Here is a 13,010-nt window from a genome sequence, read left to right on the forward strand (position 1 = left end):
AAAAAAAAAAAAGTGCGTTTTAGACATAAAATTGCTTGTATAGTATGCTAAATATTCAGTATATTTTAAAAGAAATCATTATATTACTACTAGATATTGGATAATAGATATTTCTATATTTGAAATTAGCACTATAAGTATTTAATCTATACCAAGCACATGTATTACTTGTATCAGAGCTATAAGTAGATATTATTTTCTGTTTACCAATTAGGAAACTACAGATCAGACAAATTAAGTGTTGTGCTTACAATTACTTAGATAGTAAAGAAAACCTAGATTTGAACACAGAAGTATGTTCCATTTAAATTCATGCTTTTCACCAAGCACTGGTCTATAAGTTTAAGCTTATAGTTTTATAAACTCTCTTATGTACTGAGTATTTTATTCACTTGTTTGAAAATAAACAATAACTGGGTGGTGGCAGCTCATTCCTTTAATGCCAGCACATGGAAGGCACAGATAGGCAGATCTCTGAGTTTAAGGACAGCCTGACCTACAAAGCAAACTTTAGGATAACCAGTGCTACACAGAGAGACCCTGTCTTGATTTTTAAAAAGAAAAGAAAAAGAAGGAAGGAAAAAGAAAAAAAAATACTTGTGCACTTAGTAGTTTGAAAATATTTCTAGTTTATATAATATACCTTATTAAAATGCATAAATAATACCCTCATTTTTTATTCTTTTCCTTCTTCAGAACATAAAGCTCCTCCTTCCTCCCTTTTAGTTCATAAGCTAATTTTTCAGTACATTGAGGAACAGGAGTCCTGGAGGAAGAAATGCACCACACAACATCAGGTTCCCCAGGTGAGTCTGACGAAGAATCTTATACTATTTGTCCAAACAGCAGAGCTGAAATTATTATAGCATCCTGAAATTATATTTGGTTGTTCAATATTTTGGGGATTATTAAACACTGAAAAGTTGTTTTCTTTTTTATTTTTGTTTGTTTGTTTGTTTGAGGTAGGGTTTTACTGTGTGTCCTAGAACTTGTGGAGACCAGGCTGGCCTCAAATTCAAAGATCTGTCTGCCTCTACTGGAATTAAAGTCATGTGCCATCATGCTCCAGCAGTTTTCTTTTTGTAATTAAGACTTTTAGTTCACATTCAAAATAGTGTGGGTGGTGTTGTTAGTTGGTTTTGTTTTGAGACAGACTCTTAGTCGCTTATTCTGACGTATATAGCCAAGGATGACCAAGATTTGTTTTCTTCGAGACAGGGTTTCTCTGTAGCTTTGGAGCCTGTCCTGGAACTAGCTCTTGTAGACCAGGCTGGTCTCAAGACCATGAACTTTTGATCTACATACCTACCTACCTGTCTTCACTGCCCAGAGTGCTGGGATTATGGACATGACTACCATGCATCATTTATAGAGTTCTGGGAATCAAACCCAAGGCATTGTGCATCCTAGCCCAGATTCTCTCTTCCTATTTATTTTTTATTCGTTCATTCATTCCAGACAGGGTTTCTTTTTGTAGACTTGCCTATCTTGGAACTCACTCTGTAGCCCAGGTTAGCCTCACACTTAGAGATTCACCTGCCTCTGTCTCCCCAGTGCTCGGATTAAAGGCGTGCGCCACCACCACCTGGTTAGATTTATTTTATATTTCAGTTACATAGATATTTTGCATATATATATATAATCTGTGAGTGCATGTGTGCATTGCATGACGAGGCCATAAGAAGGCATCAGATTCTCTTCAAACTGGAGTTACAGACGATTGTTGGCCATCTTGTGGATGCTAGGTCCTCTAAAAATCTTAGCTACTGAGCCACCTTTCCAGCTGCTAGGCCTTAACTCCTAACTGAGCTGTATCTCTAAGCCTCAAAATAATGTGTTCAGTATATTTGTATGCTCACTCACACAAAGTCATTTTTTTGTTGTTTTTTTCCTAGATGCTTCAAGAACTCTCACTAGTAGTAAACCATTGCAGACTTCTTGGAGAAGAGATTGAATTTTTAAAGAGATGGGGGCCAAATTATAGTCTAATGGATATAAATGTGAATAATATTGAGTGAGTATATTCAGTTCCCTGTAGCTGTTATAATAATGTATTATAAGTTGAGTGGTTTATATAGTAGAAAGTTAACTGATTTAATGTTCTGGAGGCTAGAAGTTTGGGGTCATTGTTGATAGGGATGGTAGTCTAAGGTCTGTGAACAACTCTTCCATGCCTTTTCCCTAACTTCTGATAGTTTACTGGCAGTTTGGGGAATCTAAATGTATAACTTTGATATCTATCTTCATTCTCACATGGTATTCTTTGATTACGTCTATATCTAAATTTTTTGGGGCTTTTTTTTTGTTTGTTTGTTTGTTTTGTTTTTTTCAAGACAGGGTTTCTCTGGTTTTGGAGCCTGTCCTGGCACTAGCTCTTGTAGACCAGGCTGGCCTCGAACTCACAGAGATCCGCCTGCCTCTGCCTCCCGAGTGCTGAGATTAAAGGCGTGCGCCACCACCGCCCGGCTTTTTCTTTTCTTTTTTGTATATAGTATATATACATGTCTGCCTGCAGGCCAGAAGCGTGCACCAGATCTCATTACGGATGGTTGTGAGCCACCATATGGTTGCTGGGAATTGAACTCAGGACCTCTGGAAGAACAGCCAGTGTTCTAACCTGCTGAGCTATCTCTCCAGCCCTATATCTAAATTTTCTTTTTAATAAGGGTATCAGTCATACCGGACAAAGGACCTTATCTTATCTAATTAAATTAATAGTGACCCTATTTCTTTCTTTTAAACAATTTATTTATCTGCATTGGTGTTTGCCTACATGTGTTTTTATATAAGGGTGTTAGATTCCCTAGAACTGGAATTACAGACAGTTGAGAATTGTCACATGGGTGTTGGTTTTCTGGAAGAGCAGCCAGTGTTCTTAACTGCTCAGCCCTCTCGACAGCACCATGACCTGATTTCTAAGTAAGGTCACATCTGAGATAATCAAAGTTAGGATTTAGATAACTGTCAAGAACATAATTTTTTGAGATGTTGTCCACATTGTCCAGTCTACCTCTGCCTTTCAAGTGCTGGAATTATAGTGGGATTGTGTACCATTCCACCTGGCTCTTTTGTTTTCTTATTTTAAGTCTGTGTGTGTAAGTGTGTGTCACATGTATGAGAGGCTAGCAGAAGGCATTGAATCCCCTAGAGCTGGAGTTAAAGGCAGTTGTGAGCCACCTGATACAAATGCTGAGAACTGAACTCCATTCCTTTGGAAGAGCAGAAAACTTAATCACTGAGCCATCACTCTGTTCTCCCTGGAACAACTCACATTGTAACCCAAACTGACCTCAAAATATTGTCATCTTCCTGCCTTAACCTCCAGAGTATGCCAAGAATTACTAAAAAAAACGAACTCTGAGTTCAGTCAGCAATGCACTTGACTTGCAAGTGTGAAGACCTGAGTTCAGATTCTCTGAACCCTTGCTTTAAAAAGTCCACTGTGAACAAGGCATAGTGGTGTGTGTCTATAATCCCAGAATTATGGAGACAGAATCAGGAGGATCTCTGAATTGAAGCTAGGCTTGTCTATATAGCAAGTTCCAGGACTGCTAGGGTTACATAAAGAGATCCTTTCTCAGGGGGAAAAAAGGAAAGGAGAAAGGCCTAGTGTCATAGCCTGCACTTGTAATCCTAGCAGTGGCAAGAGTGTAAGCATAGAGAAATGGGCCCTTGGAATTGAGAGTCAGCTGTCCTGGACTTTGTGATGACATTCCAGACCATTGAGAGACCCTAGCTCACACAAAGGTGGAAGGTGCTTGAGGATCAGTACCCAAGATGCTGATGTCCACACACACTGTGCATGTGCATAATTGTACAATCACCCTCCTCACTCATACTCTTAATATATTATATTGCTGTCGATTAGGAAGTAATTATTATAATATATCTTTTTTATAATATCTTGCTCCAGATGTTTTAAGTTCTTTTCTATTTGATAAGACAAGGAGTAACAGCCACCTGTTTCATATGCAAGTATAAAAGAAAAATGTGTTCATGTTTTAACCTATTTTAGTTTTATATTTTTAATTGTGTATCTTGTCTTTTATAGATTAAGACTTTTATTCTCCAGCACTGCAGCATTTGCAAAATTTGAGATAACTTTGTCTCTCTCAGCCCAGTATCCCTTCGTCCCACTGCCATTCACCATTCAAAATCACCTTGGGAACATGAGGTAAGTAAATATCCAGCCCGACAGAAGTTCCAGCTTGTTTTTGTACACCTCTTATCTCATCCCAAAGGTCCTTGAAAGTGTTAGTAAGTATACTGAGTGTTGCTTCTTTCTGGCTTCCTTTTCTAGTATTTGTTCTTCTAAAATCAGTGATCTTATCATTGTCACAGGTGGATGCTGGAGTCCAGTCTTTTTTTTTTTTTTTGGTTTTTCGAGACAGGGTTTCTCTGTGGTTTTGGAGCCTGTCCTGGAACTAGCTCTTGTAGACCAGGCTGGCCTCAAACTCACAGAGATCCGCCTACCTCTGCCTCCCAAGTGCTGGGATTAAAGGCGTGCGCCACCACCGCCTGGCTTCAGTCCAGTCTTTTATGATGGCTTCTCCTTAAGACACGAATCAAAAAGTTAAAATTTTGGAAATCAGTTTAGTAGCATGCACAGAGGTCTGTCTTACATTCTCAGCACCATATAAATTGAACATAGTGGTGCTGCATACCTGTAATCCCACCTTCCTTAGAGGAAGAGGTAGCAGGATCAGGAGTTTAAGAACATCTCCATTAGACCATGATCTACTGTATAACTTTTTCGACAACACTATGGCATATTAGAATCTGCGCTCCTTAAATTCATCAGTAAATAACAACAGTTTAGAGTTTATAGCTAAAGAAATTCACTTGGGGGCTGGAGAGATAACTCAGTGGTTAAGAGCACTGGCTGCTCTTCTAGAGGTCTTGAGTTCAATTCCCAGCAACCACATGGTGGCTCACAACCATCTGTAATGAGATCTGGTGGCATGTGGGCATACATGGAGGCAAAATGTTGTACACATAATAAATAAATGAATGAATAAATAAATAAATAAATCTTACAAAAAAAAAAGAAAGAAAGAAATTCACCTGGAGACCAGGGAGATAGCTCAGTTGGTAAATAGCCTGCCACACATGTCAAAGCCTGGTGCAGTGGCACGTATCCATATATCCAGTTCTTGGAAGGGTAGAAGCAACATGAACCCAAGAGTAACTAGCCAGTCAGTCTAGCCAATCAGTGAAAGACCTGTCTCAAAAAATAAGTTGGAGAGCAACTAAGGAAGGCACATTGTGTCTACCTCTGGTCTATACCCCCCACATCTCCAGGAACACTTTGTGCATGCATGCACAAACACAAAATCATGGTGGGGGTAGGGGAAACAGGAGCTAGAGAGATGGCTCAGTAGTTATGAATGCTTGCTGTTCTTCCAGAAGTCCTGGGTTTAGTTTCCAGCACCCACAGAGAACAGCATACAACCACCTGTAACTCTAACTCCCAGTGCCCTATTCTGGCCTGCTCTAGCACCTCCCCTCACCTGTGCCCTCACATATTCCTACACACATAGATACACATAATTAAAAATAAATCTTATTTTAAAAGCAATCGGGGAGTTTGGAGACAAAACCTAGTAGTAGAGTACTTGCTTCACATGTACAAGGGCCTGTGTTTAATCTCTAGTACTATAAATAAACAACAACAAAAAAGCAACCAGGTCAAGATTCTTTATAATTATATTCAGAATTGGTTATTCAGCCTAATTTTAGAATACAGTTTTTATTAAAGTTCTGCTTGTTTCCAGAAATATCCCTTTGTGTTTCCTAGGAACTTAAGAGGTAATATTCAAGGAAATGAATAGCTCTGAAGTGGAGACAGGTGTAAGTTTTCGGGAAAAGTAATCAATACCTTTTTGTCTTTTGTAGCCACAATGAAATTGCTGCAATTATATCTAAAGTGCCTTTAGAGGACAACTACCTGAAGAATGTGGTCAAGCAAATTTACCAGCATCTACTTAAGGACTGAAATTTTTAAGGACCGAAATTTTTACCATAAAACCCACGGGATCACAGCTATAACAACTAAGGAAAAATGCATTTACCCAGGCCTAGAGGTGCAATCTCGTAATTGCAGGATTCGAGTGAGATAAAATCACAAGGTCAGGGTAGCATGGGCTATCTATGAGACATGGTCTAAATAGACAAACAGAAAACTTAACGAATACATCAGGGTCATCGTTGTTGTTTATCCTAACATCATATAAAACTAGCAAAGTGCCTCTTGATGATGTCATAGTTAATTTGTATCATTAGTTGTGAAATACCTAGTCAAAAATGGTGAGGTCTCAAATAGCATATATCAACTTTCTTATCCTTATACCCAAGATTAAATAACAGGACATGTGGGAAATTTGCCCTAATCTAACGCATTGATGGAGCACTTACCTGTGTAATAAATTCCTAGAGTTAATACCACAGAAATAATTCTTTTTAAACATAGTGCTCTTTCCCATACTATGAGCTCTAAGGAGTAGCTTTTACAAGGAAGTAGGATGACCAATACCACTGCCCCCTATTTAGTGCTTCTGTGCATAGCTTCTTCGCCTAGCAGGTATGTCTAGAGTAGAAACATCTCTCAGCTTGGTACAGAACACGGTAACAGGAGGACAACTAATCTCATGACTTCCAGACTAGTATGGTCAACAGAGTGAAATTTTCTCAATAAGAACTGAAAAATGTCTTTATCCACAAACTACTCAGCCTCTTTCCCCATTTCAGAAATGCTATTAAGAGAAAGCAGAAGCACTCAGCTTTTGAAATGGTTGCCATCTTCTCTTGACAGTCTTGGTATTTTTTTCTACAGTGTCTATTAATGTATTCTTAAGTGTACTTTTTCTAGGAAAAATTCATTCATCTTGCTATATTATGTAAATATTTGAATGTTTTTGTATTTGTGATATATGATCTATGTAGTAAACAGATAATATGCCTTTGGTGTATGCTAGTTTCTTCTTTATAAAGAATGTTTTATAACTAGAATTTTAATCATTTTTATTGGTGACATTTGAAGCAGTATCATATTGCAATACTGGCTTCTCACAATCATAAAAACTACTGCTTCCTGAAGCTACATTTTTTCATGTACAAAAGCAATATATCAGTTGTTTAGGAAATGCATAGTATTATTTCTGAGGTGGACAAATATGAAAGGACTTTTCCCCAAGAACTAGTCAAATCCTAATCATGCTAACTTTTGTTTCTTTTATATTTAATTCTAAACTATGTTTACATTTTAAAGTTAATTTGTCTTAAATTTTATCTTTTTATATCAGGGTAAAGTCCTTTTAGTATCTCAAATGTTATCTTTTTTTGTTTTCATTTCTGAGCTATATATACATCAAAAGATGACAGTCTTTTAAGTTTCAAAAGTCAACACAAAACTCTTTTGACTATAAAATTAAGTGTTAGAGATCAATAATAAAACTTGTAAAGTTATCAATATTATTTGCTTCCTATAAAATTTAATTTATCCTTCTGAATTGGAATTTTTTTTCCCTATATGTTTGGCAGGTTTTCTTACATATTTTCTAAACTTGAAAACTTGCTCCAAGAATGATTTGGATTATAATGGTGGTATCTAGCTTTGGAGTATGTAATTGTATTTATATAGTTATTTGTGTTTTCCTCTACTTAGAATTTTGATAATTTTTATATTTTCTAAGTTTCTCTTTTATTCATTTTAGAGGATTTCCTTTCCTTATTAAAGTACATTGATTACTTGAACTCCTTTATAATTAGTATATCTATTAAGAGTATTTTTGTGGTGGGGCTTGAGAGGTGGCTCAAGAGTAAGAATGCTTGCTGTTTTGCAGAGTTAGTTCCCAGCACCCACTTGTGGCTCACAACTGTTCGTTACTCCAGTTCTAGGACATCCAATGCCCTCTTCCGGCCTCCATGAGCACTGGGCATGCAGAAGGCACATATACTCTTACACATAAAGTAAAAATAAGTATTTTAAAAAAGGATTTTTTTAGGACTGGAGAGATGGCTCAGAGGTTAAAACCACTGGCTACTCTTCTAGAGGACCTGAGTTCAATTCCCAGCAACCACATGGTGGCTCACAACCATCTGTAATGGGATCTGATGCCCTCTTCCGACATGTAGGCATACATGCAACAGCACATTGTATGAATAATAAATAAATAAATCTTTTTAAAAAGGATATTTTTACTGGGTATAGTGGTACACTCCTTTAATTCTTAGCACTCAGTGGGCCAAGGTAGATAAATCTCTGAATTTGAGGTGCCAGCCTTCTCTACAGAGCCAAGTTTCAGGATAGCCAAGGAGCCAGGGATACACACACAGAGAAACCCTGTCTCCAGAAACAAAACAAATAAATGAAAAGTATTTTGGGTTTTTGGGCCTCTTTTTTTTTTTTTTTTTTTTTTTTTCGAGACAGGGTTTCTCTAGCTTTGGAGCCTGTCCTGAAAACAAGCTCTTGTAGACCAGGCTGGCCTTGAACTCACAAAGGTCCGCCTACCTCTGTATTGTAATAAGAGCGGTGGGGCTGCGTCCCCAGCACCATGGCCACCTGCTAGCTTATGCCCGAAATAACAACACACAAACTGTATTCTTTTAAACACTGCTTGGCCCATTTCTATCTAGCCTCTTCTAGGCTAATTCTCGCACCTGGACTAGCCCATTTCTAATTATCTGTGTAGCCCATAAGGTGGCTTACCAGGGAGATTCTAGTCCATCCTGGGTCGGAGCTTCATCGCGTGTGCCTCAGAGAGCAGAGCTATCCCTGCTTCCGCCCAGGAGAGGGGAGCATGGTGTCTCTGCTCCAGAGAACAGAGCTGTCGAGTCTGAGCTCACTTCCTCTTCCTCCCAGCATTCTGTTCTGTTTAGTCCTCCCACCTATGTTTTAACCTATGAGGGCCAAGCAGTTTCTTTATTGCTTAACCAATGAAATCAACAGATTGATATATGACACTCCCACATCACCTCTGCCTCCCAAGTGCTGGGATTGAAGGCATATACCACCTGGCTGGAAAATTTTCTTATAATTTTCATTACCTGGAGGGCCAGCTGCAGGCAGCATAGGGCTCGAGGGGAAATCCACAGTGTCAGTGAGAACTGGACTTTTATGAGGGGATTAGAGAAAAAGATACATACTCCCTTGATGGTTTCCTTTTTTATTCTCTATTCCTTTGTGTTCTTTCCATGTTCTTTCATTGTCGATTCAATAAATAAAGGTACTCCAAGATGAAATTTTAAGGCCTAGGTGACAGCAGAAAGGTTCAGGCTCTCCTGATGGACTGACCTGGAACAGTCTGGACTTGGATTGGACCCCAAAAAGCTGTACAAAGGCATATTTATTGTTACACAGAATATTTCCTCATACCCAGGTCCCTAACCTTAATTTACACGTCTTACTGAAGGTGACCATCACATCACATGCCTCCGTGATTCTAGTCTTTTATTATGCATTGTGTGCAATACACAATAATACAAGAACCTCAAGTGTACCTGAGATGTCTTGTGACCAAAGCCATGGAATGGTCGCAGGCCCCTTCAGCAAAATAATCATTGTTTTCTACAAGGATTCTTCAAGATGAAGGTACTTCTGAAATACGGCTGTTCAATCCAATATATCTACCCCATACAGTGACTGTGCTAAATTTCTTACAGAGTACAGGTAAAAATGCTGTGTTTCAGCTAAGGATACATAGTGAAACCTGTGACTTTGACTTTCAGCATGAAGATTAAAGGAATTCGAGCCAGCCTTTTTCAGTTGTTTAAATCGTTAACTTGAACTACAACCTGGGTAGCTCCTTAAATGAAGCTCTTAGGCTTCTACCTGCGTAACATTTCCTTGTAGTTACTTTCTTTCATCAAAATTGTGTATAAGATAACATCATTATCAATTAGATAGCACAGGTAAGGGAGGAATCATCTTCATAGTCATCCAAGGTAAAAACGCCCAGTAAAACAGGATGTTTCCATGAAATAAACACATTACATAACAGGCAGTGGAGAATCTCCCCACAGCCAGTTCAACCATGCCAGATATCAGAGAATGATAGCAACAGCAAACAAGTAAAAGCTCAGCAAAGCAAAAGACATTCCGGGGTCTGTGGTCTCAGGGTCCTTGCCTGAATGAGAAGTATCCATCAAGGGGTTGCCTCCTGCTGTGCTGATACCCTGAATTCCATTCTCTGACATGACCACCAGCTCATAAAGTATAATTAACTAGATCCTAAATTATTTTTTCTGTCTTGTAACTGTCTTAACACAAACAAAATGACTTGTGCCCCTTCCATTTGCTATCAGACTGTTGAGTCAATGAGTCCACCAAAATTGAAACTTCCCTAGGAGTCTCATGCTGGTAGAAGGAAAACACCTAACTAGAGGCTGGTTTGGGGTTGGGGGAGGAGATTTTACCCAATTTTGATAATTTGTTAGACTACCTTGCAGGAAAGAAAGACTGAAGTCTAGACAAAATGGGTCAGTGATAGGTGGGACCACACCTGATCGGGACTCCTTAACTATGCAAACCTTTTACCTTCTAATTAAAAAAAAACCTCATGTCAGCACCACAAAGATAGACCTGAGGGCTCAGTAGATGTCTTTGTTTTTGTTTCCTATGTGATCATATTTAATGAAGCTCCCTTTTCTGTTTTTCACAACCACATCTTTTTTTTTTTTCTTGGTTTTTTGAGACAGGGTTTCTCTGTAGCTTTGGAGCCTGTCCTAGAACTAGCTCTTGTAGACCAGGCTGGCCTCGAACTCACAGAGATCCACCTGCCTCTGTATCCTGAGTGCTGGGATTAAAGACATGTGCCATCACCGCCCAGTTCCACAATCACATCTTTAATTGGCCTACTGAGGCTATGGCTAAACTTGTAAGGACTTCCCAGGTCCAGGTTCTGACTCTCAAAACCCCAATAACAAAATGGCCAGCTATGCAAGCCAGCAAGCCAGTTTAGCAGGTAAAGGTACTTGCCTCCTGATGACCTGAGTTCAACCTTTGGGACCCACAGGATAGAAGGAGGGAACCAACTCTGGAAAGTTTTACTCTAACCCGCACAAATGCACCAAGATGTGTGCACTAAATGTAGTGTTGTGAGGTATCTGATGAACATTATTCAACATGGGTTCGAGCCATTAGAAAGTGTTAGTGACTACACTGGCTGTTTAGGACCCAAGTGCAGCCCTGAACCTTCCCCAGGGTGGACTTTTAAGCCCAAAAACCCTATCCTGGGTTGGCACACCTCAGCAAGAACAGTACATTTCTGTACCAAACGGAAGATTAGTACCAAAAAGCAAAGATTTAGGGACTTTCCTGGAACTGTGGACTTTGATAAAGTAGGTCTTTGCTTTTGTTTGCAGGTGTTAGTAGGTGGACTTTTCTGTCCCACCAGTCAGTTCCCAAATAATTACACAAAGACTTAATTATAAATTTGATATTTTGAGCTCTACATCTTTCTCTGATCCACTCCCTGCTTCTCCCCTCCCCCTTTTGACCCTCCCCCAAGGTACCCATGCTCCCAATGTACTCAGGAGATCTTGTCTTTTTCTACTTTTTACTTCCCATGATCTATGTGAGTCTCTCTTAGTGTCCTCATTGTTGTCTAAGTTTTCTGAGATTGTGGTTTGTAGGCTGGCTTTCTTTGCTTTGCGTTTAAAAACCAGCTATTAGTGAGTACATGTGATAATTGTTTTTCTGTGTCTGGGTTACCTCACTCAAAATAATGTTTTCTAGCTCCATTTACCTGCAAAATTCAAGCTGTCATTTTTTACTTCTGTGTAGTACTACATTGTATAAATGTATCACATTTTTCTTATCCATTCTTCGATGGAGGGGCATTTTGGTTGTTTCCAGGTTCTGGCTATGACAAACAAAGCTGCTATGAACATAGTTGAGCACATGTCCTTGTGGCACAATTGAGCATCCTTTGGATATATACCCAAAAGTGGTATTACTAGGTCTTGAGGAAGGTTGTTTCCTAATTTTCTGAGAAAAATCCAAAAGGGTTGTACCAGCTTGCATTCCCACCAGCAATGCAGAAGTGTTCCCTTTTCCCCACAAACTCTCCAGCATAAGTTGTCATTAGTGTTTTGATTTTGGCCATTCTTACAGGTGTGAGATGGAACCTGAGTTGTTTTGATTTGCATTTCTCTGATGACTAAGGATGTTGAACATTTCCTTAAGTATCTTTCAGCCATTTTAGATTCCTCTGTTTAGAGTTCTCTGTTTAGATCTGTACTCCATTTGTTTTTATTGGATTATGTGATCTTTTCATGTCCAATTTCTTGAGTTCTTTGTATATTTTGGAGATCAGACCTCTGTCTGATGTGGGGTTAGTGAAGATCTTTTCCCATTCTGTAGGCTATCCTTTTGTCTTGTTGACCATGTCCTTTGCTTTACAGAAGCTTTTCAGTTTCAGGAGGTCTCATTTATTAATTGTTTCTCTCAGTGTCTATGCTGCTGGGTTCTATTTAGGAAGTGGTTCCCTGTGCCAATGCGTTCAAGTATACGTCCCACTTTCTCTTCTATAAGGTTCAGTGTGGCTGGCTTTATGTTGAGGTCTTTGATTCATTTGGACTTGAGTTTTGTGCATGGTGATAGATATGGGTCTATTTTCATTCTTCTACATGTTGATATCCAGTTATGCCAGCACCAGTTGTTAAATATGCTTTCTTTTTTCCATTTGTTATTTTTTACTTCTTTATCAAATATCAGGTGTTCAAAGATATGTGGATTGATATCTGGGTCTTCTATTCGGTTCCATTGGTCCTCCTGTCTGTTCTTATGCCAGTACCAGGCTGTTTTCAATACTGTAGCTCTGTAGTAGTAGAGTTTGAAGTCAGGGATTGTGATGCCTCCAGAAGTTCTTTTATTGTACAGGATTGTTTTGACCCCTGGGCTTTTTGCTTTTTCAATTATAATTTTTTTTTTGTTTTGTTTTTCGAGACAGGGTTTCTCTGTGGCTTTGGAGCCTGTCCTGGAACTAACTCTTGTAGACCAGGCTGGTCTC

General features: G+C 38.9%; 1 protein-coding gene across 1 annotated transcript in view; it reads left to right on the forward strand.

Annotated features, from left to right (window-relative positions):
* Knl1 (kinetochore scaffold 1) overlaps positions 1-6,982 on the forward strand; it is a 65,572-nt gene extending 58,590 nt beyond the window's left edge. The window contains exons 20-23 of the mRNA XM_013352594.2: positions 697-806; positions 1,896-2,014; positions 4,052-4,174; positions 5,896-6,982. Of these exons, the coding sequence (XP_013208048.1) occupies positions 697-806; positions 1,896-2,014; positions 4,052-4,174; positions 5,896-5,995 (452 nt within the window). The 3' untranslated portion in view covers positions 5,996-6,982. The remainder of the gene's footprint in view (positions 1-696; positions 807-1,895; positions 2,015-4,051; positions 4,175-5,895) is intronic.
* Positions 6,983-13,010: the final 6,028 nt, after the last annotated feature.

The sequence above is a fragment of the Microtus ochrogaster genome (genome assembly GCF_000317375.1).
Source record: "Microtus ochrogaster isolate Prairie Vole_2 chromosome 14 unlocalized genomic scaffold, MicOch1.0 chr14_random_1, whole genome shotgun sequence".
Lineage (NCBI taxonomy): Eukaryota > Metazoa > Chordata > Mammalia > Rodentia > Cricetidae > Microtus > Microtus ochrogaster.